At 38.9% G+C, this 25,358-nt stretch overlaps 4 protein-coding genes across 5 annotated transcripts; all 4 read left to right on the top strand.

Annotated features, from left to right (window-relative positions):
* The first annotated feature begins 700 nt into the window (after positions 1-700).
* creg1 (cellular repressor of E1A-stimulated genes 1) lies at positions 701-3,512 on the top strand. The gene is made up of 4 exons (XM_077727723.1): positions 701-1,079; positions 2,256-2,375; positions 2,459-2,572; positions 3,162-3,512. The coding sequence occupies exons 1-4, from the start codon at positions 801-803 to the stop codon at positions 3,246-3,248; spliced, it is 600 nt and encodes a 199-aa protein (XP_077583849.1). The 5' UTR covers positions 701-800; the 3' UTR covers positions 3,249-3,512.
* A 745-nt stretch (positions 3,513-4,257) lies between these two features.
* On the top strand, positions 4,258-5,762 carry cd247 (CD247 molecule). Its single transcript, XM_077727854.1, has 8 exons — positions 4,258-4,320; positions 4,494-4,594; positions 4,666-4,704; positions 4,798-4,860; positions 5,031-5,063; positions 5,150-5,203; positions 5,384-5,413; positions 5,510-5,762. Exons 1-8 carry the CDS (start codon positions 4,269-4,271, stop codon positions 5,573-5,575), a joined length of 438 nt encoding a protein of 145 aa, XP_077583980.1. The 5' UTR covers positions 4,258-4,268; the 3' UTR covers positions 5,576-5,762.
* A 349-nt stretch (positions 5,763-6,111) lies between these two features.
* Positions 6,112-10,819, top strand: dnajc27 (DnaJ (Hsp40) homolog, subfamily C, member 27). The gene is made up of 7 exons (XM_077727088.1): positions 6,112-6,507; positions 7,174-7,256; positions 7,337-7,406; positions 7,753-7,917; positions 7,989-8,111; positions 8,184-8,344; positions 10,294-10,819. Exons 1-7 carry the CDS (start codon positions 6,421-6,423, stop codon positions 10,424-10,426), a joined length of 822 nt encoding a protein of 273 aa, XP_077583214.1. The 5' UTR covers positions 6,112-6,420; the 3' UTR covers positions 10,427-10,819.
* A 1,845-nt stretch (positions 10,820-12,664) lies between these two features.
* On the top strand, positions 12,665-24,430 carry xdh (xanthine dehydrogenase). 2 transcript variants are annotated; one of them, XM_077724853.1, is made up of 35 exons: positions 12,665-13,054; positions 13,855-13,912; positions 14,295-14,391; positions 14,497-14,605; positions 14,805-14,931; positions 15,084-15,145; positions 15,550-15,630; positions 15,708-15,788; positions 15,981-16,125; positions 16,200-16,292; positions 16,362-16,513; positions 17,208-17,301; positions 17,776-17,885; positions 17,992-18,176; positions 18,249-18,411; positions 18,824-18,913; positions 18,975-19,144; positions 19,251-19,374; positions 19,450-19,569; positions 19,687-19,783; positions 19,860-19,984; positions 20,088-20,221; positions 20,291-20,378; positions 20,912-20,998; positions 21,066-21,257; positions 21,329-21,474; positions 21,556-21,637; positions 22,183-22,278; positions 22,500-22,703; positions 22,774-22,826; positions 22,900-23,014; positions 23,487-23,552; positions 23,618-23,806; positions 23,908-24,075; positions 24,158-24,430. In XM_077724853.1, exons 1-35 carry the CDS (start codon positions 12,998-13,000, stop codon positions 24,206-24,208), a joined length of 4,011 nt encoding a protein of 1,336 aa, XP_077580979.1. In that variant the 5' UTR covers positions 12,665-12,997; the 3' UTR covers positions 24,209-24,430. The 2 variants fall into 2 exon arrangements, with proteins under 2 accessions (XP_077580979.1, XP_077580896.1); XM_077724770.1 differs by having other exon boundaries at positions 15,550-15,636.
* Positions 24,431-25,358: the final 928 nt, after the last annotated feature.

Here is a 25,358-nt window from a genome sequence, read left to right as displayed (position 1 = left end):
GGCGTGCGCTCTTCACATGGTTCCGTAAATACAAATTTAATTTGAACATTAAAATGACACGCACTGTAGAACTACAACAGAAATGATACGAACTATCTATTTGAATTATAATCCGCACGAGGATGACGAAATCGCACTGTGGGGTTGCTTCTTTTTTCCTAAGTTTTTTTTCTTGACTGTTGATTATTCATTAAAACCTAGGTAATTAATTAGCTGATAAGAGTTAGAGCGATAAAGGTATCTTGTTCAGTTGGCTACCTAAGGAAGTTATATTAGTTTAATATTTTTAAAGATTTTGTATCGTCTAATTTTGGTTAGTTTTAATAATTTGTTAGAGTAGATTGGCTTTTTTATGTCTCATTTTCTTGAAATTATTTTTGATTAGTTAAAGGAATGTTTGTCATTTAGTATACTTTGGGTTATTTGTGCAAAATTCATGAAATGGAAATGTGTATATAATAAAACCTGACAATAGATCACACTGTTTATGGCTGACGTTTGTAAATGGTGATTATGGGGATGTAACGATGATAATAGTGTATTTAATCTCATTATGTTTTAGTTTTGTGCGCACACAATGAAGTTGTCATTTTTCTTCTAGTTGTAATATTTTACTTCTCTAGTTTTTGTCCGTCATTTCGTTTGGGAAAGGAAATAACCTTGAAAATCCTGCTTTCATCTTGTTTTACTTTGAAAATCCGGACCGGATATTCCGGTTCAAGTTGTTTATATTATCAGCATCGCCTTAGATTTGTTTACGTATTTCTCACCGACTGGTGTCTAAGTCTTAACAGCTGATCATGCGGGTTCTCTTGTGGGTTGTCTGCTTGCTCCTCCTTGGCCTGACTTCGGGGTCTCCCCAGGTCCGCGTGCCCCCCCACGATCAGGTTGCCCGGGTGGCCCGCTTCGTCGCGCACCAGTGCGACTGGGCTTCCATGGCCACTATCAGCAGCCACAAGCCGGTGGTGGGGCAACCTTTCTCTAACGTCTTCTCGGTGAGCGACGGGCCCCTGGGCTCCGGCTCCGGCGTGCCCTACATGTACTTGACCCGCATGGAGATCTCTGTGCAAGACCTGGAGGTAAGTCATCGATTAAATGAACAAGGTCTTTTATTTTGTGGAAGTACCGTATTTTCTGGACTATAAATCGCAGTTTTTTTCATAGTTTGGCCGGGTGTGCGACTTATGTGTGAAATTAACTACGTCCCAGTTGGGGCAGTTGTCCAAAAGTGACACCGATGATAAAGATTTGATTGGATTTAGTGATTTGGAGTGAAACTGATACTTAGGTAAACTTGTTGCTATGTTCTTCATGCTAGAGTCATCTGAATAATTCCTAATATGTTATGTCGTCACTGACATTACCAGGCATGCCAGTCATGTAACGTTAGTATACGTACATATGTTCTGCCTTTGTTCTCTATTTTGTTTTAATTTTAAATTGCCTTTCTAAATGACATGTATGTTTTTGGTGTTGGATTTTATAAAATACATTTTCCCCCAAAAATGCGACTTATATTCCAGTGCGGCTTTTGTTTTTTTTTCCTTCTTAATTGATGCATTTTTTGGCTGGTGCGACTTATACTCAGATTCGACTTATAGTCCAGAAAATACATACATACATACATACATACATTTAAATTGTTGTCTTCTAAATTCTTCTGCTTTTTCAGATGAGCCTACTCTGAGAATTTACACAGTATAAGCAGGGAGTGCTTTATCTTTACACTCCATGCACTTTATCTTTCAAAACACAACATTTTTTAAAAGAATAGAAAACTTAGTAAATGACACCTTAGTTTGAGTAGCTGAATTAAATTGAATGCTTTTATCATTTCATTGGTTAAGCATGGTCGAGTTTTCTTCGTCCAAGTGAATATGGTACATGCATCCAATATGTTAACTTATGCAATGATAACAATGTCACCATGACTCAGCAGCTTATTAAGGGCGCCTCAGCCGTTTTGAGATATAGTTACATGATGTAACATGAGGTCGCATGACTTTAAACATGACATTGCACAATGCTGATTAAATGTGATGACTTGCATAAAGATGGTTTTCACACTCATATTTACTACGGACACACTTTATACCTTTACTTAGAACAAAACAAGAATGTTTCAATTTTTTTTCCTAATGGAACTCCTACATTTAATGCATTTTTCGGTTTACTTTTATGAACTTGTTTAATATAAATAGCACTGTTCCGTGAAAGCTTCTATGAGGTGAAATGAAACATTTGTCTCCATGTAGGTGAACCAACAAGCGTCTTTGTCCATGTCTCTGGCTCAGACTGACTACTGCCGAAAGCAGGGTTTCGACCCTCAGAGTCCTTTGTGCGCTCACATCATCTTTTCCGGATCGGTGCTGGAAGTGTGTACCGCCTAAAACTTGAAACACACTCACTCTCTTAGTATTTGTTCCACCATTTACACTTACCTGCTAATTTTCTTCAGGTGAACGGCACAGAAGCCCTGTTTGCAAAGAAAGCCCTTTTTAGTCGACACCCGGAAATGGTTGAGTGGCCAGCAGACCACGACTGGTTCTTTGTCAAGTTCAATATCACACAGGTAGGCTGGAGGCCATATGGCTTAATATTTGTTCAAAATATGCATGCATGGTTGAATATTAATTAGCTCTATTCACACTACTCCTTGCATGCCTGCAATTTTGTGACCTCGTTATGTGTGGAATGGAAAATACAAAGTTGGATTCTCATGAGGGACTGTGAACCGGGGCTTTTAAAGCTTTTTTTGGCCTAAGGAAGCTTTATTGGAGAGAAAGTATTCCAAGAATCTTTCACAATCATAATACTTGTTTTATAGTACTACCCAATATTGCAACTCAGTTTGAAAAGGTGAAGTTGTAGTAAACACAGCTGGAAGGCAAACATTTTGATAGCTCTCCTAAGAAGCTAATGCTAAGATAGCATTTTACACGGATGGACATGTCAATGGTGAAATATTTTAGAGTTAAACGACTCCCTACCACCGCTGCCCACTTAATTCATTTTCGAGGTATCAGATTGAGACACTATGTCGGTAGATCCTTTAAATAAGATAGCTCGGACTCAAATGCAAAAATATGTGAGCTAGACGTCCCTACAGAATACAGTATCCTAGTATAGTATGTTCTGACCTTATTGTCTCTGTGTTGCAGGTATGGGTGCTTGATTATTTTGGGGGAGTGAAGACAGTGAGTCCCGATGAATACTATCAGGCCTCCCCTGATAATACTCAAATGTGATGCCATGGGTATTTAGTGTGTTGTTCTTTGCAGTGAATCGTATTGGGATTTTCTTCCAGTAAATGAGCTTAAATTGATCTGCTGTCAGGTGCAAGTGCCATAAGTTTAGATTGGGTGATGTACATATTACAAAAGATCATTTGATTGGCTCTGGTGCCTTGCCCTAATTTTGATTGTATTTCATAAAATATGAATATTTTTATTTTTTTATTGAGAATTCTATACAATATAGTGTTTATGAATAAAGAATGTGGAATTTAACAATCTCCTGTGTTTGTCTGAATGTTTTATGATGAAGTTGAGATGGTTATTATGGGGTTGTGGGCTCAATCAGGAAAAGATTTAATGTAATTGAAATTGTGTGAAGCTCCGACAAGGCTCAATATTGCAAATAATATGTGGTTTACAGATCACATGCAAAACAATAATTTTTATCCAACTTTTTTTGTATTGTGTGAGGGAAAAGAAAAGCTGTTGTGGAGAGGAAAATTAAATGAGACATTTTAGGTAATGGATCAGAGGGGAGCTTTTAGAAGTTACCCAATTGTCAAATCAAGTGTCTATTTTATACTGCCCCCAGGTGGCCAATGAGCATTTGTCAGAAGAAGCATGATGCCCATTGAATTAAAAAAATACAAAATTATATAGACACTTATAGCATGAATACACAATTATACCTAATACTGTCCTACAATTGTAATGAAATCACCCCCCTACTTACCATTTGATCAATCTGATCAATTCACGTCTATCATTAACTAAGGTTGATGGCACAAATAGTTTCTGAGTTTTTTAGTTCAACTTGGAGCAGCCATTTCTTTTATTGGGATTGATCTCCAAATGTCTCACGTGAATGCTTAGTGGCATTACAAACATGGATTTCCGTCAAACATAGTCACTACGTACACAGACACAAAATGTGACATGGGCGCCCAATGTCATCTACCGCAGCGGATCCAACCCACTTCCTGTACTACTTGACAGCCAGTCAGTTTTACAAGAAACTTCAAAAAGTTCACGATGGGACTTCTGGAGACATCCGTTCTGCTGGTGTTGGCGATCAGGCCCACAGGTAAAATCATTCACACTTATTTATTTATCTATATATATTAATTGATTTATTAACTTATTTATTACCTAAATATTTGTCTAAAATGTCTGTGTCTGTATTCTCAGCCTCTTGCTACTGTGACAATGAAATTTCCAGAATAAAGGATGAATAAAGTTATCTAATCTATTTTCTAGAAGCCAAGATGACATTTTACGATCCCAAGCTGTGCTATATCTTGGATGGCTTCCTGGGTCTCTACGGCTTGTTCATCACCGCCATGTTTATTAAGGAGAAGGTAAATTTGCTCATGACAAAAGTTTTCGCGCATTCTTTACGTTGCACCACTCAGTGTGAATGTCTGTGCAGTTCTTCAGAACAAGAGGGCCAAAAGATACTGGCCAGATGGTGAGAGTCACGGAGTAGCAACGGTTCTCATGCTGTCTGGTTGCCATTTGGATTTGTGACTGAGCGTCAGAACGGTCTTTTTCATTTGGTCAGGGTGCACGAGGAAAAAGTGCCGACCGTGATGCCGAGCTGACAGGAGACCCGGATAGCCCACGTGTAAGTGACCCTAAAAAAAACGAGCTTAATCATATTTTTTGAGATCTCAAGAAGAATTGTGATGATAAAATATGAAGATATCAAGAATGGTGGAGAACTCAATATGGATTAATGCTTAATCACCAGTCATGTCTATATGTGCACCATGTTTTTTTTAATATGTTTTTCAGAACCGCTGGATGGACGATAACTCCACATACACGGTATCAGTACTAGTCATTTTGATGGTTAAAAATCAAACAAAACTGAGAATGTGTTCTTGGGTGGGGGTGTATGTACACCATTTCAGGCATTACACAGACCAACAGAAGACGAATACAAAGAACTTCCAGTTGTGAGAGACGTGAGTGTTGATTTCATTTCATCTCTTAATATTAGTAATCTTTGTATTTTTTGCATTTGAAAAAAAACAATATCAATTATTTTTTCATTTATTTTAACGTTGCCTCACAAAATTCCTGCTTTAAAATAAATAATATAATGATCTTCCTGACACTTATTGATATTCATTTCTGTGTTCCAGAGACCCAGAAAAAAAGAAAGGCTTTCCCAGGTAAAGGCAACAGAATTTTTAATCAATAAATAAAAATGTCACCACGTGTATCTTCTTGCTCACAAAAAAAATGCAACCTGTGAATTATGACATTAGGGTCTCAGTGCCGCCAGCAGAGACAACTACGACACCCTCCAGATGCAACCGATGCCATCCCACTAAATCAGTGAAGTCTTGGTATGAGTGAACAACAAGTTTCTTTTCTGAATTAGAGACATTTGATTAATCAGAGATTTTTTCTGCTCTTACTCTATAGGCCAAATGAATGCTGTATTTCAACAAATAACTCAATGTCTGGTAAAACTGTAAATGAGGCTGTTTATGTTATGTTGCTTTAAGGTTACATTAAACTCAATAAAAAAAGAGAATCCTACATTTTTGTCGGCAGCTTTTTTAAAAGCAGTATAAAACAAGTATTGTTTTACATATAATTCCCATAGTAAGGGTTGGAATAATTGTTATTAGCCCTGAAATAAGCAGCAGCAACAAAAATAAAAAATTCTTATAAATATGGAAATGTTGAATTAGTAGCGTAATGTCAGAATGAATGACGCGTGCATTTATTTGCAACCGTAATTAATTAATGGAAAACTTTGCTTAATTTTGTATCGTTTTTATTTATTATCTTTAAAAACATTACTGAAGCACATTTTCTGACTAAATTGTGTTTTGGTGTCGCTTCGTTTTGAAAAGAACAAGCGGAAGTGTAACAATGATCACAGTGGCTATGATGGCGTAATAGCATTTTGGCTATGGCGCATGCTAATACCTTCGCTCTGCTTATGTTGTCCAATATGACAACAGTTTGCCAAATCATGTCATTTACTAATCCTAACCTAATTATAATGACCCATGACAACTAATACAACGTGAATGCTTAATAGATTTGTTCATGCGCCGCGTTCATGGCTCCTGCTAATGTTAGAGGAAACCAATAAGGTGTGTAATCCTATCGTCTCCCTTATTACATCCTTGCAAAGTTTGGGGTTTTCAAAGGATCCCCCAAAATGGAAACGAGCGTGCCGAAGAGACGAGAAAATAAAAAGCCTCTCCGCGTGAAGGTAATCAGCCTCGGGAACGCTGAAGTCGGGAAGGTGAGTTGTAAATATAATTCAACCATCTCATCGTATGGTTTCTGTATGCAATATAGTACTAATTTCATTCCAGTCCCTGAAATACCTGTTCGTATGTGTTTGTAACAAAACCAATTAGCTGTCAAATGTGTGGAAAAATACATAGTTAATAGATGAACTTGTTTTGAACACGATAGTGTTTACTGTACGTGGTGTATTTATTAGTTGTATGTGTCTTTAAAAGGCGTGGCTTAGAGTGGATCTGCATGTGAGTGGTGGTTGACAGCAGTTCTTGTCTAGGAGTCCATACTTGTATTAATGAGGTTTTGATGAAAACAATTTATGAGGAATGGACATCTATATTAATAGCACAAGTAGTGCTGTGCCATTTCTTGTTGTTGTCATGACATTTTTTAGCTGTTTTCATTTAATAATCATAAACCAAATAAGGTCATTGTATGGTCACCTCTCAGCATTACTATGGATTGGCCTTCAGGTGTCTTTGAATTTATCAACTAGGCATGTCTTAAATAAGCACACATTCCAGTCAATTATGGTGCATGAATAAAAACTACGAAATTATTAGGGAGTGAGCATACAAAGCGACTACTATTAAAGTTGTTCATTTACAAAGCATCTGACTCATTCACAATTTATATCTAACAGCCTCAATATTTAATCTTGCAGAGTTGTATCATCAAACGTTACTGTGAGAAGAGGTTTGTTCCCAAATATTTGGCCACGATCGGTATTGACTATGGCGTCACCAAGTAAGTGTATTCTCTGTCATGTATTGCCGAACATTTGTATGTATTTACAACATGATCCTATTAAAGCCTTTGTTATTCAGGGTGCAAGTACGCGACAGAGAAATCAAAGTCAACATCTTCGATATGGCTGGCCATCCATTCTTTTACGAGGTGAGTTTCAATACTGGAAAAGTTCATTCTGCCGAAAACTGTAAAAAAAAAAAACAGATTGGGTCTGAGTTTTCCTGCGAGTTATTTGCTGCCTTGCTCCAAATATCTCATTCAACGATTTAGCGGCAGTGATAGATGGATGGACGTCTACAATCATCAGTAGCAGGGTTTATAGATGAAACTGTACAGTCTTCTCTCGATTATCGCGACTTCACTTATCACAAATTCACTTTGTCGCAATTTTTCTCAGCTATTAATACTTTTTTTTTTAATTATTAATTTTGGTTTTAAGTTCAAAACTGAAAATCCACGAGGAGGTGCTCTTAAACAAATTGATCTTCTTGAGGTGCGGAATGAATTCTACAAGGACAGTCAAGGTGTGCTGCTGGTGTACGATGTCGGTCTACGGGAAAGTTTCGATGCCTTGGACAGCTGGCTGGGTGAGATGAAACAAGAAATGGGCTCTCAAGCCAACATGGACTGCATCGTCTTTGTAGTCTGCGCCAACAAGGTCCCATTTTCCTCTCTTTAGCTGGATTACAGTGAACAGCGAGTCAGGAAATGACGTGGTTTTATCCACAGGTGGACCTGTCGAAACGGCGAGTGGTGGACGAGGGCGAGGGGCGTCTTTGGGCAGAGTCTCGGGGGTTTCATTACTTTGAGACATCGGCACAGAGTGGAGAAGGTATCAACGAGATGTTTCAGGTGAGAGAACGGACCGGAGCTTCTCTGGGGCGATCAACAGGAATGCAGACTGATGTGCTTGTTTGTGTTCAGGCCTTCTTTTCTTCCATCACTGACATGTGTGAGAACGGAGGGAAGCGCCCCGTTGCCGAGGTCAGCGTAGGCTTCACCAAAGAGCAAGCGGACACCATCAGACGTATCAGAAACAGCAAAGACTCATGGGATATGTTAGGTGTCAAACCTGGCGCCACACGGTGAGTTGTCAAGTCAGGCCATCTTAATATGTAATATACACATATAAAGTATGTAACTATACGCTCACGGAAATAGCAAATTTCAGAATACTGATTCCGTCTGATTTGCTGTGAGTTCAATCAGACGATGGACGGTATTGTGTAATTCGCAACGAGATGGACTGAGAACCTCAGACATTTTTTCAACATATAACAATCCATATGGAATAAAAATCTTAAATTTCCATTTTCACAATGAGCAACCCAAAGTCTTAACTTTTATACAGTAATCCCTCGCCATTTGCGGTTCAACTTTCGCGGCTTCACTACATCGCAGATTTTTTTTCTAGGGAATTTTTTACTTTTGATTTTTTATTCCAGGGGTGGCCAACCCGGGGCTCGCGAGCCGCATGCGGCTCTTTGCCCGGTTTCATGCGGCTCTTACGTCCATATCAAAGTTTGTATTTGTGTTTTATTTTTTTTTGCGTGTGCGCTTCGCTTGAGTTCAATACGGTATTTTCGTCCAATGCGCATGTGCTTGGGATGAAAATACCTCAAAGTTTCCCAGTAGGAGCAAGGTCATTTGAGTAAACGTTTTTAACAGAGTGGGAGAGCTCCCGTGAACCAGAAGCGACAATGAACGGCGTCGCGCACACAAAAAGTATCCCAAAGATCGAGCGTCGGCTGAAAAAGCCACACCCCCTGCGAGGCAGACCAAGGCGAGAGCGCTCAGCCGGGAGCAGCCAATAGGAGAGCGAGGTGTACACCCACGTGGTGGGCGCGCTAGTTCGCCCACCACGTGGGTGTACACCTCGCTCTCCTATTGGCTGCTCCCGGCTGAGCACTCTCGCCTTGGTCTGCCTCGCATGAACATTGTGTGTGCACTGTCTCACACAGACAAACTCTCAGTTCAACCAAGTCCACAAACAAAAATATAATAATTTACAATAGCGTTTTTCTTTTTCTATGCATGTTACTTAGTGGGACTTCTGTCATAAAATCAGCGCCTATTTTTGCGCAACATTCGCTCCTTGTGAGCTGTCATTTATTATGAATGGCTTTTAACTAGCGAAAAGCCATTCATAATAAATGACAGCTCACAAGGAGCGAATGTTGCGCAAAAATAGGCGCTGATTTTATGACAGAAGTCCCACTAAGTAACATGCATAGAAAAAGAAAAACGCTATTGTAAATTATTATATTTTTGTTTGTGGACTTGGTTGAACTGAGAGTTTGTCTGTGTGAGACAGTGCACACACAATGTTCATTGTTGATAATGACTGGCCTGTGCTGTTAGTACTGTAGGAGTCAATTTATGTCATTACTATGCTGGTGTGTGACATTTACAATAAATCTGTGTGATGTGGCTCTTTGCGGTAACACGGTAAAAAATGTGGCTCTTGGTCTCTGACTGGTTGGCCACCCCTGTTTTATTCTATTTTATTTTTTTAATTATTTTTTTAAAAGTCATACGAATGTAAAAATCAATGCTGAAACTCGTAACCAGAAGCCGCTCATACTACTAGAACTCAGCACTGAAGAAAAAATATATACAATAAATTTAATTTTTTTCATTTTTTATAGGGGTGACCCTACTTTGCGTTTTTTTTTTATTATCGTGGCCATGTCTGGTCCACATTAACCGCGAGATTTGAGGTATCACTGTATATTCTCATTAAAACTAACAATATTTGTTACATAGTCTATGCAGTTTTTCGGATGAGCAACAAAGTTAGAAAGCAGTAACTTTTGTACATTAATGTGATTAGAACGAGGACAAAAGAAAGGAATCACTGTTAGAGTTAACGTCTTCTTTAATTGATAAACAAGTATGTGTGTCGTGGAGTTGAATAATGTGTAATAATGAAGCAGAAGGAATTGAAATTGTCGTTGATTTGAGATATGGGAATGGTCATAAAGTTGATGAAACTGATTGCGATTCCATGCAATTATTTCTCTCTCGTTTCCAGGGAGGAAGTCAACAAGGCGTACAGGAAGCTGGCGGTTCTTTTGCACCCAGACAAATGCGTGGCCCCCGGAAGCGAAGACGCATTCAAAGCGGTGGTGAACGCACGCACATCACTGCTGAAGAATATCAAATAATGTTAAGCCACAGAACCACATTCACTTTCTCACTTCTGTATTCATCTGCACTTTGTTTTCCAACTCTCGTGTGCCATGTTACTCTGTGGACAACAATTTACAGTATTTATAGGTGCGGAAGCGCTGACAATTGAATTGAACTTAAGTAGGATTTAAAGTGGAGGGAAAGTGTTTTTTAAGGCATTTGTCGTTTTTGTCCTTTTTGTAATTTTAGCATGTTTGTCAGCATGATGTCGGCAGTTGTGTCAGTAAAAGCAGGTCAGTCTTGAATTTTATTATGTTTTAACGTCTACAAGATTAAAAAAAATGAACTGTATAGATCATTTATATTCAATTATTATTATTTGCTACATTGGGTATTTACATTGTAGATTAAACTCTACCTCTAAAACATCTCACTTTGGCTTGCTAATAATGCATATTGGTATTGAAATGCGATGTAGATGCAGTTTTTCAGACACATTTAAAACAATTCCCAAATCTCTTAAGAAAATGCCTGTAGCGTTTTCATCAAAGATTTTAAATCCAGAATATTTTAATCTCAAATATTTGTTGTTAGTTTCACACACTACACCTTTTATAACTTAGTCAATGGCCCTTTTCATACGAACATCACATGTTTTTTCCGATCACAAAAATGAAGCCTTTCACCACTAGTGAACAATTCTTATTTTGTTCAACCAATTTGGGGTACAACCATTTTTTTTGTTGTTTAACCCAGCAAGTCAAAGTAGTATTGAGAAAACAGATTACATTTTAAAAATTAAAAATTTAAATCTTATTATGTAAGTTGATTGACGAACATCAACATAGATATATAAATATATAAATATATATATATATATATATATATATATATATATATATATATATATATATATATATATATATATATATATATATATATATATATATATATATATATATATATATATATATATATATATATATATATATATATATATATATATATATATATATATATATATATATATATATATATATATATATATATATATATATATATATATATATATATATATATATATATATATATATATATATATATATATATATATATATATATATATATATATATTTATATATATATATATATATATATATTTATATATATATATAGTTCAAACCATGGTCGTCTTTTAGTAATTTCAAAATATGACTGCAAATTGTTATGTGCAAATTGTTCAAGTGTATTTGTCACGCTGTATATTTGAGAACAATGCATGACTGAAGTTATGGTCACGTAATGTGTTTTATAAATAATATTTAAATGAAGCGAATAAAAGCTTTAAAAATAAAGGGACGAAAGTAAGGTTTTTATTCTGTGCACAAATATTATTTTAATATGCTTTAGAATGTGAAGACGGTTTGATTCAAGCCACACTTGTTGAGTCAGAACCGTGCTGAATTGTAATAGTCACAAGTTGAACACGGGTTACCACATTAAATGTGTGAAATGTGAATTTTGGGTATAAAACCAGTGCGTGACACAATGGCACAGCTGGTTACGACCAGTCAACACTGCCACACATTAACGTTAAACTGGAATGTTTTCCGTTTGAGAAATAAATGACTGGTAAGATTCCTTCCGAGATTATATACTCTAAAATATCTTTTAAAAATGCCCATCTCTTCCTCTTTTTTTGGATAAAAAAGCTCTCAAGTGCTACTACAGGCTGAAAGCGGTGACTGTGAGCATACATGCCATCTATAGGCTAACTCTAAACCTACAGGCAACAATAAGTTCCCAATTCATTAATCGCCCTGAAAAAAAAAATTAAAAACAGGGTCGATGTAAAATTCTACTGTCACATATTAAAATACATTTCAGTCATGTAATTTCAAATTTCTCACATTAATTATTTTTTTTCTTGTTTTGAGAGCGACTAGAAACTCTATCACCCATTCAATTAGACAAAGGTCATACAGGACCCAAAACAACCAGAGTCTGCACTATTTTTATATACTTACTGGGTGAATCAATTACAAGTTCAATTTGTATATTTCCATTGCTTTCAAGTATAAAATACAGCTCAAATTGGACCAGACATTTATAGTGTTGTTCTTTAACTCTGCCGAAACATTTTCTACAAATAAATTCACACAACAGCTATTTTTTTTCGGCTTTTTTACTGCAAACACCAGACCACCTGTAAATAATTATACAGTCTGCCGGATCTTGCTTTGCTTAGTTAAGCGTCAAAGTTCACGTGTGCTGTTGGGATCAGTCTTTCTCAATCTTTTCAAAGCCGAGGCACTTTTAGTTTACATTACAAAAAGCTCAAACTCTGTGTGTCATTCCCAACCCACCCACAGAAACAAACACAAACTGGATCAATATACGATGAGTTTTGTTTAATGATTTGGTCAACAAAAACATTTGACCATCATTTGAGCGTACGGCCAATTAAACTGTATAACCTGTTGACATGCTACAAGGGGGCAGGGCTAGAATCTTCTTCCTTCCTCTGGATTTATCACTGCTGGAAATATTAAAGAGTGAGTGTAAAGAGGCGCTACAACATAGAACAGAGCCGGCCGGACCCAAACATGGGCGACCACACCAACTCATCAGACGAGCTCACTTTCTTCGTTAATGGGAAGAAGGTAAAGATCTTATCTTTTTATCAACTTGACCTGCAACTACTACACATATATGTACAATGGGTACTTTAGTTATCTATACAGTAAGAGAATGTTACTCTATGCAAATGTAAATACAAAAATGTATACATTAATCAGACCTACTTTACTAAAATGTAGTATTCACCCAGTATTTGGAAATATTTGTACATAAATTGCATTAACCATTCATCAGAAAGTGCAATAACTATGCATTACTACCCTTTTTCATTGTTAATATTTATTATTATTATTATTATTATTATTATTATTATTATGTATTCAGATTGATGCATTTACCTAATACATATAAATACACTGCATTAATGACATGCATGCATACCCTCATTACATTACACATATACACATTGTGACAATTTGTAAAGAATTGTAATTTAGATAGGAACAATGTTGAATTGTGAATGCAACACTGCTTGCAACTGTAAATGAATAACTGCTCATTTTGTATTTTGTACTGTACCATCTCTTAAACATAATCATGTCATGATCTTCATTTCATTACATGTGTAGTCAATGTGTTATTTCAGCAACTTATAGATGACTTATTTATATGTACCCAGGGGGTGTACTTATGCATTATCTGCTGCTACATTTCATGCCATCGTTATGCGTTCAATTCTCAGTCAGTGACTCAATTCCAAGCCTTCATAAAAATGATCGGGTTGCAGAAACGATACGATGTGGAGTGAAAGTGACTTACTTTGGTCAACTATGCTGAGTCTGGAGACATAGCAAACTAAAATGTTTTATTTTTTATTGTGCAGGTTGTGGAGAAAAATGCTGATCCTGAAATGACTTTACTCACTTATCTGAGGAGGAAATGTATGTCCTACACACAAGCACTCAAAAATATCACAAATTAGACTGGTAGTGGATTTAAATTATGTTTACTTTTCTGTAAACTTCTAGTTGCGATGCCAGTTCTTTTTCTTTAGATACTTTTGCACTTTTTTCCGCCCCAAAGTTTGCAAATATTGGACAAAACTATATCCTTCTGGTATACAATTCTATGGGTAGTATAACAACATTACATGTCTGCAGTCTTTAGAAGACTGATGTTCCGCATTCTTGAACATTTTTAGTGGAACCAATGAGTTACGCCGAGGCACTACATGAATCAGTTGTTGCCTCATGACTTTTTTTTTTTACTATTATGCTGTGATTCGTGTGCATGTCTCTATTTGTGTTTGTTTTTTTCTTCCAGTGGGCCTACCAGGGACCAAGCTCGGTTGCGCCGAAGGTGGCTGTGGAGCGTGCACGGTGATGCTATCCAAATACCAACCTGATACTCAAAGCTTGCTGTATCCTGCCATCCTGTAGTCATGGGTTGCTATCTGAAATTGAAGGGAAAATGATATTAAACTGTTAATTTGTGACACAGACAAGGAGTCCTTAGCTCTTCTCAGTCATTATGCGGTAAACGCCTGTCTTGCCCCGATCTGCTCCTTGCACCTGGTTGCCGTGACCACCGTGGAAGGAATCGGTAGTGTTGCAAGACAGCTGCATCCTGTGCAGGTAAAAGATGCAAAATTTCCTCTCATGTAAATCATGCTGTTTGCTTGTTAGTTGAAAGACAACCTTCCATAAGAGTGACAGTTTTCCAGTACTGTATAATATTGTATTGCACTAAAGTTTTAATAAAATGCCTATGAAATGCTAAACTTAGTTCCTGCAAACATCTGTCACAGTGACGTTTCATTTTTACCGTTTTAAGGAACGAATTGCTAAGGCCCACGGTTCACAATGCGGTTTCTGCACTCCGGGAATTGTCATGTCCATGTATGCCTTGCTGAGAAATAATACCACCCCCAAAATGGCTGATGTGGAGGAGGCCTTTCAAGGTAGCTTTTGTTTGGTTTTCAATTCTGTCAGGTTATTATTATCATTATTATCTATTCTGGTGTGATTGTTTACAAACATTGTGAAATTGACTATGTGTACAAGATGTACAGTATAATATTGGGATATTTCTTTGCATGCTTAACCTTTTCAGGAAATCTTTGTCGCTGTACTGGATATCGGCCCATTCTGGAGGCCTACAAGACCTTTACAACGGTAAAAAAAAGTCTTTTTCTAAGCAACAGTGCCTTAAAACACAAGTTGAATTTGTTCTGTTCAAAGTATTCATAAACCATTTCCCCTTTTAAAAAGAGTCTATTTCCAGAATCAAAAACTGAAGTAAAAATAAAACTGTAAAACTTGCAAAATTGGGGAACAAGTAAATGATTAGTGCCAGTTCTTCCAGTTAAAATGGATATCTATCCTCGACAATGGTAATGAATGACATTGTTCGTGTTGAAAATTTTGTGTGACACTGGCATTGGTAGTCAAATATAACGTAGTAAATGCTGTTTGGAACAATTAAGTGAACTTGAATAGTACTCAAATTAATTGGGAATCATTGTATTGCAGCTTATTATTAAAAACTATAGAATAAACTGGTAAATCTTTTCCAATAGGATGGTGGATGCTGTGGTGGGAAAGGACGGGTCAACGGTTGCTGTATGACCAATATGAAAGCGGAAGAGGAGGAAGTGGATGTAGATGTAAGTTTGTATCACTATAATGATGCCATTGTTGCAAATAGATGACCTTCACATTTAATTTACATTACCAGGCGTCTTCAAAGCTGTTCAATGTTGCGGACTTTGCGCCGCTTGACCCCACGCAGGAGGTCATCTTCCCTCCAGAGCTGATGGTGAGAAACAAAACAGTTTATTTGTAAGCCCAAAATCAATTAGTAATATAAGTGGATTGAGAGTAAAAATATTTAACGGTCTAAATTGCTATGTTCTTCGCCTGAATCCTTTGTCTGTATTTCTACTTAAAACAGAATATGCTTCCATTTGCTCTTTCTGCTTTTACACATCTACTCTTATGCCCCATTTAGTCCCTGAGCAAAAACCAAAAGACTCGCTCACTGCGTTTCAGCAGTCCCAGAGTGGTCTGGTTTCAGCCAGCCAACTTGGACGAATTTCTTGATCTGAAATGTAAACACCCTGATGCCCGAGTGGTAGTGGGAAACACTGAAGTGGGTAAGTGTAACAACACCCAAGAACACACCTATTAATACTCATTTTCTCAAATCCCTACTTAATTGCATCTCCAGGTATAGAAGTGAAGTTCAAGAATTTGTTGTATCCAGTCATACTGGCTCCATCTTTCATCCCCGAGCTCCACAGAGTGACACACGTCGACAATGGTGAGGATTATGATCCTGTCTCCTAACCTGTGTAGATAGATGAATGATTAAAACAATATCCACTCGTAGGTATCGTGTTTGGCGCTGCTTGCACACTCACCCAAATGGGTGAAGTACTGAAAAAAGCAGTTAAGGAGCTCCCTCCTCACCAAACACAATTCTTCCTTGCTGTTCTGGAGCAGTTGCGGTGGTTTGCCGGTCAGCAGATTCGCAACGTTGCTGTGAGTGACTCTGTTTGTGGGTTACGCCATGTTAAGGGCTTTGGTACTAAATAACACTCACTTGAAGCCATGTTCCTACATTTATTTGCTTCGTAGAACCATTGGATAGCTAAACACAGCAGTATACTACAGTATAATCGTATACGAACAATACATTGTATAGAGCAATATGACAGTGGCTTTAAATATGGCTCATAATATCATAATTTTTCGAGCTGTGATTTGCATCTGATTATAAGTTACTTCAGCGAAAGAATACACAATAAAGAGGGAAAAAACATTTTTAGGAGGGCAATTTTTTCATTTGATCAAAAACCCAGAACAAATATACATTAAAGTTACAATTGCAAAACGAAAAATGACAAGCCAAATAGGTATAAACGTTTTTCAGATTACAAACAACACAACAGGCTGTTGGCGGTCGGAGAAAGAAAAAAAACAAACAAACGGTGTTTCGTCGCACTTGATTATTAGTCGCAGGCCCAGCCAAATTATGAAAAAAGGGTGACTTATAGTCCATAAAATACGCTATATAGACCCTCACAATATAATGTTAAAAGATTACACAAGTATACAAATATTTAAAAAAGGAAAATTACAAATTGTGATGAAAATATATACTGGGGCAAAATAAAACATACTCATTATGACATAATATGTATAAATAAAAAAAATTGTGTTTGCGGCTTTTCAGGCTGTTGGCGGGAACATCATGACCGCTAGCCCCATATCTGACCTCAATCCTGTCTTTATGGCCGCGTGCTGCAAAGTCACACTGATGGACAAAAGTGAGAACCAAAAGCATACCACTAATGGAGGAAGTACAATATATCATTATTGAAATGACATTATATACAGAACTATTTTCTGATTCATAATGATTTTCCCACTAGTGCCTTACAGAAAAAATAACTGCCAACTAGAAGAAGAAAAATAACCGCACACTAGTCATGACCATTTTTTTAATTGAGAACTCAATGTGAATTGATGAATTCCTTTTCACTTACAAACTGCCCAAGAAAATATAACTACAGCACAGTTTTTCCTAACATTTACTTGCACAAGTGTGCACAAATGTGACTGTAGTGTGTTGAAAACAAACAATAATAATAAGGCAGTCATTCGTCTACATTCTAGTAGTACGTACTAATGCGTACGAAGAGGGTACTACGTAGTACATGGACGTTTAGCTGTTTACCAATGATATTTCTGTCTGCAGTTTTCAAATACTTGATGTGAATTGTCTTCTCATTTTCTACTAGATGGCAGTCGTGTGGTTCAGATGGACGACGGTTTCTTTGTCGGTTATAGAAAGACTATTCTGCGACCAGAAGAAATTCTGCTTTCCATCGAGGTCCCCTACAGCAGGAAGGTAGACAACACTACATTTGGCATGCAGTACTATTTACACTGAGTAAAATAAAATTAGTTCCTCAAGCGCTTCTGTTACCACAGTTTTTTTTGTGTGTCTTCCCTAGTATCAGTTTGTGTCGGCCTTCAAACAGTCCCCTCGCAGAGAGGATGACATCAGTATAGTGACAGGCGCAATGAGTGTCACTTTCACGCCAGGGACGAGTATCGTGGAAGATTTAAGGCTAAGCTACGGTGGTATGGCAGCGACCACCGTGCTCGCAAAAAATACGGCAAATAAACTCTTGGGAAGGTAACAAGCACCGAGAATAGAATTGAAATGGAGGATGAAAGCGATCATCGAACATTTTCTGTCGTCATGCAGATGCTGGGGGGAGGAATTGCTGGAAGAAGCTTGCTCCTCATTGGCCGAGGAGATGACCTTAGATCCGTCTGTGCCAGGGGGCATGGTGACGTATCGGAGAACTCTTACCCTCGGTCTATTCTACAAGTTCTACCTGACCGTGCTGCAAAAGCTTAGAGGAGAGGTCAGTAATGTGTCACTTGGTGGATTTAATTAACACGGTTTAAGTCAGACATGGGCAAACTACGGCCCATGGGCCACATACGGCCCGCTAGGCTTTTTAATCAATTTTGTCCAAATAATATATTTTTTCCCTCAAGATGGCGCCGTCACTTGGAAGCCAGTGGCAGTAGCTCTGTCCACTCTTATTTGTTTTTTTGTGTTTTACAGCCCCTCTATCTTTTTTTAAAATTACATTTTAATATTTTGTAATTCATTCCTTTTTACTTTACACTTTATACTTTTTACTTTAATGATGACTGATAATGATGTTAATACTTTAGTCCTTTTTTTCTGTTGATGTTTCATATGTACTGTTAACAGATGGACTTTTTTATATGTATCGTATCTTGTGCTGACCCGCCTATCATCATCAGGATCTGAATGTGGAAGAGGTCCGATCAAATTTCCTTAGTGCAACAGAGATTTACCATCAAGAAATTCCATCCAGCGTGCAGATCTACCAGGTACAACCACAAGTTACTTCACATTTGTAAAGGATGAAGCAAAGACAGTTTTCATCTACAGGAGGTGCCACCTTCTCAAAAGCAAGATGATGTGCTGGGTCACCCTGTCATGCACCTCGCAGCCCTAAAACAGGCCACGGGTGAAGCGGTGTACTGCGACGACATACCGCTATTTGAGAACGAGGTGTATTTGGCGCTCGTTACCAGCACCAAGGCCTATGCTCGCATCTGGTGAGACTCGGTTCACGCACTTGGGCAGTAAATACACAATATATTTATCCACAACCTTTTCTTTGCACCACAAGAGAGAGACACTCATCCGGTGTTTGTCTTGCAGCTCCATTGACACGTCAGAAGCCGAATCTTCGCCAGGCTTCATCCGTTGTTTCTTAGTCGGCGACATTCCCGGCAGCAACGCCACCGGAGTATTTCATGACGAGTCTGTCTTCGCTGACGGCCAAGTACGTTTCCGTTGAGTTGAGCCTTCGCACAGGCCGCATTTAAATCAACTTTGCAAATGTTAATCTTCATTTAAGGTCACATGTGTGGGTCACGTCATTGGCGCCGTTGTGGCTGACACCCAGATTAATGCCCAGCGAGCTGCCAAAGCCGTCAAAGTCCAATATGAAGAACTGCAGCCTATTATCACCATACAGGTGAGATCCCAAATAATGAACCCTAAAATGTTGACTCACACTAATTGAATATGCACAAACTTGCTGTTTAAAGTCTCAAAACTGAAATGAAAACTAAATTCAAACTATGCTTGATAGGAAGCCATTGCTGCTCAGTCTTTCTATCAGCCAATCAGAAAACTCCAGAGAGGAGACCTGGAGGAGGGATTTAAACAGGCAGACCACATCCTGGAAGGTAAAATGATCAACCTATGAATGAAATAGTTTTTTACACCCCCGACTTTTTGTCTTACTAACGAATTCACTGACAGGTGAGATGCACATTGGTGGTCAAGAACATTTCTACCTGGAGACCAACTCGACTGTAGCTGTCCCTAAAGGCGAAGACCATGAAATGGAGCTCTTTGTATCCACTCAGAATCCTTCTGAGACACAGGTAAGGATTTTTTTTCTTTAAATCTTGGCTTGTTTATCTAATAAACTTTCTTAACTCGGTGAATTAAGCATTATCACCGAAACTTTGATTGTTTGCATGTCAGTTCCTGGTGGCCAAGGCGTTGGGCATCCCTGCCAACAGGGTGGTGGTCCGTGTAAAAAGGATGGGAGGGGGCTTCGGCGGTAAAGAGAGTCGGAGCACCGTACTCTCCACCGTGGTCTCCGTAGCAGCGCACAAGTACGCTAATGTGTCTCCTCACTTGCAGGCTGGTACACATATATACTGACACTTCTGCTTATTCACTAGGCTGCGACGGCCGGTCAGATGCATGTTGGACAGAGATGAAGACATGCTGATCACTGGGGGGAGACACCCATTCTATGGAAAATATAAAGTATGTATTATCAGGCAAATGTCTGTCAAATACCAAACTATGTGTAATTTTGAACTTTGAACTAGAACAGGGGTAGGGAACCTATGGCTCGGGAGCCATATGTGGCTCTTTTGATGGGTGTACATGGCTCTCCACCTTTTTAAATCATATATTTTCTTCATTAGGCTCTTCTGCATTCATTCTCTCATTGATACTCATTGATTAGCAACCGTGAAATAATGTTCTTAAAAGAATTCAGACTTTTTTTTACTTTCAAAGTGTTGAAATTAATAATAAATGCTAACATTTTCATGTATTTTTACTTTTAAATTCTGAGTATGGCTCTCAAGGAATAATGTTTGAAAGTATGAATTGTTTATGGCTCTCTTCGTCAAAAAGGTTCCCGACCCCTGAACTAGAATGTGTTGTTTTCCTGTTATCTTAAAAGAATAGACTAATTCGATGGTTTTTTCCCCCGGAATATAACCTTGTTGAGGTTATTGGCAGGTTATAGCCAAATGAATACAATTCTCTACATTCCTTTCTTTCCCAAGGTGGGCTTCCTGAACAGTGGGAAAGTGGTAGCCCTGGATGTGTGGTACTACAGCAATGCTGGAAACACTCGTGACCTCTCTCTGGCCGTGAGTATTCCTCATCGTACATTTCAGCATTGGTGTGTGTTTTATTTGCCCAATCGTTGTTGTCGAGGTCATGGAGCGTGCCCTGTTCCACATGGTGAACTCGTACAGCATTGCTAACGTGTGCGGGCACGGCGCCTTGTGCCGGACCAACCTGCCGTCCAATACCGCTTTCAGAGGATTTGGAGGTCCCCAAGGCATGATGTTGGCTGAGAACTGGATAACAGAAGTGGCTCAGAGCCTGGGACGGCCTGCCGAGGAGGTCTGTGCTTCCCGTAAGCATAATGGCCGGTGGTGAAGAGCGTCCAGTCAATATCTGTCCTCCTCCCTAAGGTTCGAAGACTCAACCTGTTTAGACAAGGTGAAGTGACGCCATACAACCAGCTCCTGGAACAGTGTACTTTGGACCTCTGCTGGGATGAGTGCATGTCCCGCTCGAACTACCGGCAGCGGCGAGACGCCATTGAACTCTACAACAAGTGGGATAATATTTTGAGGAGATGTTATCGTTGTGAGTAAAAGTCGCAGGCTGAAAATAAGTTGGTGTCTTTGCTGGACAGACAGAACCGGTGGACCAAACGAGGCCTTGCCATCGTACCAACGATGTTTGGCATCAGCTTCACCGCTCTCTTTCTAAACCAGGTAGGATTCACAGGCATGTAGTGCTATTATAATGTTACAATTTCTGGTCAAATTTCCTTTGCGAAATGTTAAAGAACAATATGGTGTTTGGAAACATTTTCTTTGCCAAGTGCCAGTATATTAAACATTTCAATGAAAGTAAATACAATGAAATTACTTCTATTATCCATATAGCTTATAAAAAAATGTCAGTAAAATATTTTCTAACAAGCATCTGTTTTTTTCAACATAAGATACAATCATGAAAATCTAGAAAAAAAACCCACCAAGATTATAGAGGGGGAGAACTTTCTAACATTCTGTCCAAAATATGGTAAAATATTAAAAGGCTATCACCCTTGACAAAAAAAAAACCTATAGTAAAAATTCCTACCCAAAATAAATATTTTTCCAATGGAAAATTAGGGGAAATAAGGTCCCAACTTCAAATTAACTTGCCCAGAAATGTCTTAGAAAAGATGAAACATTATAACTTTGCTGGAGAAAGTACAACTTCATAATCAAATCCTATAGATTTAGATCCTATTTGTTGTTTGTTTTTATAGGCTGGTGCACTGGTTCACATCTACACAGATGGCTCGGTACTCCTAACTCATGGTGGGACAGAAATGGGACAGGGGCTCCATACCAAGATGATCCAGGTAACTTCAAGACTTACTGCCGTTAATACAAGTAGTGTTGGACTGATTCCGTTTTTTGGCAACTGATTCACGTACCTGGCAGACTCCTTGATATCGATAATGTCATTTTAATGCCGTATCGTTGCGGACAGTCGACGACGGTTTACTAAACGATACTAGTCAGGGTGTCAGTGCAAGGCTCATTACAAGTTTTATCGTTTGAACGACATCAACGTTGCTAGGTGGCCAGCCGGGTTCTTGGCATCCCCTGTTCAAAGATTCACATTTCGGAGACTAGTACTCAAGTTGTCCCAAACACAAGTGCCACCGCCGCCTCGGCCTCTTCGGACCTTAATGGAGCTGCGGTCAGGAATGCCTGCGAACTCCTCAATGTGCGCCTCGAAGCGTATAAGAGCAAAAACCCCAAAGGATCTTGGGAGGACTGGGTGAGGATCATATGGAGCACCTCTTTCTTGAAAGGACTGCTTACATTGAGTTGCTGTGTCTGCTTTTCAGGTAAAAGCAGCATACTTGGACAGAGTCAACTTGAGTGCAAACGGCTTTTACAAGTGGGTCCGTGTTTACGCTGTCGGCTCTTCTTGTTTTGATTGCCCGGTTTCAATGTCGGCTCTTTGGCGCCAGGACTCCAGATCTAGGGTACAGCTTTGAAACCAATTCTGGCCGAGCGTTCAACTATTTCAGCTATGGCGTCGCCTGTTCTGAGGTGGAGATCGACTGTTTGACCGGAGCTCACAAGGTTCGGAGAATGAATCAAAAACAAAAAACTTTCTCAAAATGTCCTTATTTACCTTTACCTACCATTCCATGTACAATGTTTCAGTTTACCATGATCACAAATCTCTAACTAGGACTTAACAAGTCTTGTACTGTTTAGTAAGGATACACATTTGTGCCTTTAAGGTACGTATGAGTGGGGTGAAAACTGTCTAAGATCTAAAATAGAAACACATTATAATAGCTGTCAAATCACTTCACAACAATCAGAATTTTGGCCGCTAGTTAACAATCAAAACAGTTTTTTGTAACTTCAGGTTCAAACGTACAATCTCACAAAAAATAAGCAACAAAAATAGTGATAATAAATCCTTGCCTTGTTTTGATATTTCCATTTCGTAACCTAAGACAGTACTTGTCAAAGTCATATGATATAGTATCATAAGCATATTTGTATTTCAGGATGTAATTATGGTCATTCATTGTACATTCAGAACCTGAGCACCACCATTGTCATGGACGTTGGAGTTAGCCTCAATCCTGCCATAGACATCGGACAAGTAAGTTAACACATTCAAGACCTTTTATTTTTACCCGGCGCTCCGTATTATCGATTTCTCTTCAGGTGGAGGGAGCATTCATGCAGGGTCTGGGTCTCTTCACCTTGGAGGAGCTTCACTACTCCCCCAATGGTGTCCTCCTCACCCGGGGTCCGGGTTCTTACAAGATCCCAGGCTTTGGCGACATTCCAAGCCAGCTAACCGTGTCGTTGCTTCGTGACGCCCCCCATGACAAGGCCATTTTTGCCTCCAAGGTCACTTTCGTGCTAACTACTTGGAATATTCAATGTACTAGGAGAACAAGTTAGGCGTATGGCAGAATGGGGTGATGAATGTGATGTGTTGTGTCTGCTAGGCTGTGGGTGAGCCTCCTCTCTTCCTGGCCTCATCTGTTTTCTTCGCCATCAAAGACGCGGTCACTGCAGCACGGGCTGAATCGGGCGTCGTGGGCACGTTCAGATTGGATAGCCCCGCATCTGCGGAGCGGATACGGAATGCCTGCCTGGACCGCTTCACCAAACTGGTACAAATATATCTATCTGTCATGGATCAAGCTAAGAAAATCTATTTTATGCTGCTTGGGTGAGTGGAACCTTGTGTGTTAGTGTCCTCCTGCAGAACCTGGAACGTTCCGACCTTGGTCTGTCCGAGTCTAAGTCTCCTGGAGACCAGAAGCAGCGGCCAGTGGACAGAACATGCAGAAATATTGCAATGCTTAAAAGGTGGGAGCGTTTTAGTGGAGTCGAAACAAACACTTACTGTCTCTAGAACAAAGCTACTTTGATTATCAACTGCCACATCTTGTTTATTGTTGCACTTTAAAACCAATGTCACCATAAAAATATGCGCTTGTGTATGAAAGAATAAATCATTTAACAAAAGCAATTGCTTTTGGACTTTTGCTCCTTCCCTCAGGTGTAAAAATTTAACTTAAAGCAGATACATATCATGGTGCTGTTTTGCTCATATTTGGGGGAGGTCGCTGACATTTGCACTTGTCAAAAAGAGGAATCTGAATTGGAGTCAATGTTCCCTCTAAGCTGCACGCATGCACAATTGTGCATTACTCTCGTCTTCTCTGCGCAGCAGCAATCGTATGGCGTGTAGTGAATAAAATCCAAACTTTTTTCTTTACACCTTTCCCCACAATGGCACAGTTTACGCGGCAGCCAGTGGCAGTTGCTCTGTCCATGTTTTTTTGTGTTTAACAGCATGTTTTACAGCATGAAAAATTAGAGGGAACATTGACATGCACCTGCTTATGGCAAGTGTGATACTGGTGTGCCTTTAACGAGCAATGATGATGTCGCTCACACTGGTACTCAGTGCGCTCAGGGAGGTTGTCTTTCTGCCCAGACCAACGGAAAATTAGAGGGAACATGGATTGGAGTGCAATGCCAATCGGATAAAAGACAAAAAAGAACGTAATAGTGGAATTGAAATAAAGCCATTCAAGTCATAGCAACAACACGCAAGAGAAGACGGCAAGTTTATATGTCTGTACTAGCTCCTTTTTTTGGTTGGTCTTTCCAGACTTGGAAGGCACTCATTTCCAACCAAAACTAAAACACCGTTCAGAAGATCCCGAGACAAAAAAAGAACTTATACAAAAAAAATAGGACATAAAATGACCAAATGGAACCTCAAGTGTTAAATGAATCCAATTTCTAGGGCTAGTAATTGTTTTATTGCTGTCCCTTGTATTGTAACTGTGGGAAACAACAGCTTTCCTACCGTCGAAAGTTTCAGTAACATTGACGTCGTGAGATGTCCAACGCCTTGCCGTCTGTTCCTTTGCCCCTCCCA

The sequence above is a fragment of the Stigmatopora nigra genome, chromosome 1 (genome assembly GCF_051989575.1).
Source record: "Stigmatopora nigra isolate UIUO_SnigA chromosome 1, RoL_Snig_1.1, whole genome shotgun sequence".
Taxonomy (NCBI): domain Eukaryota; kingdom Metazoa; phylum Chordata; class Actinopteri; order Syngnathiformes; family Syngnathidae; genus Stigmatopora; species Stigmatopora nigra.
This window is presented reverse-complemented; position numbering and strand designations above follow the sequence as displayed.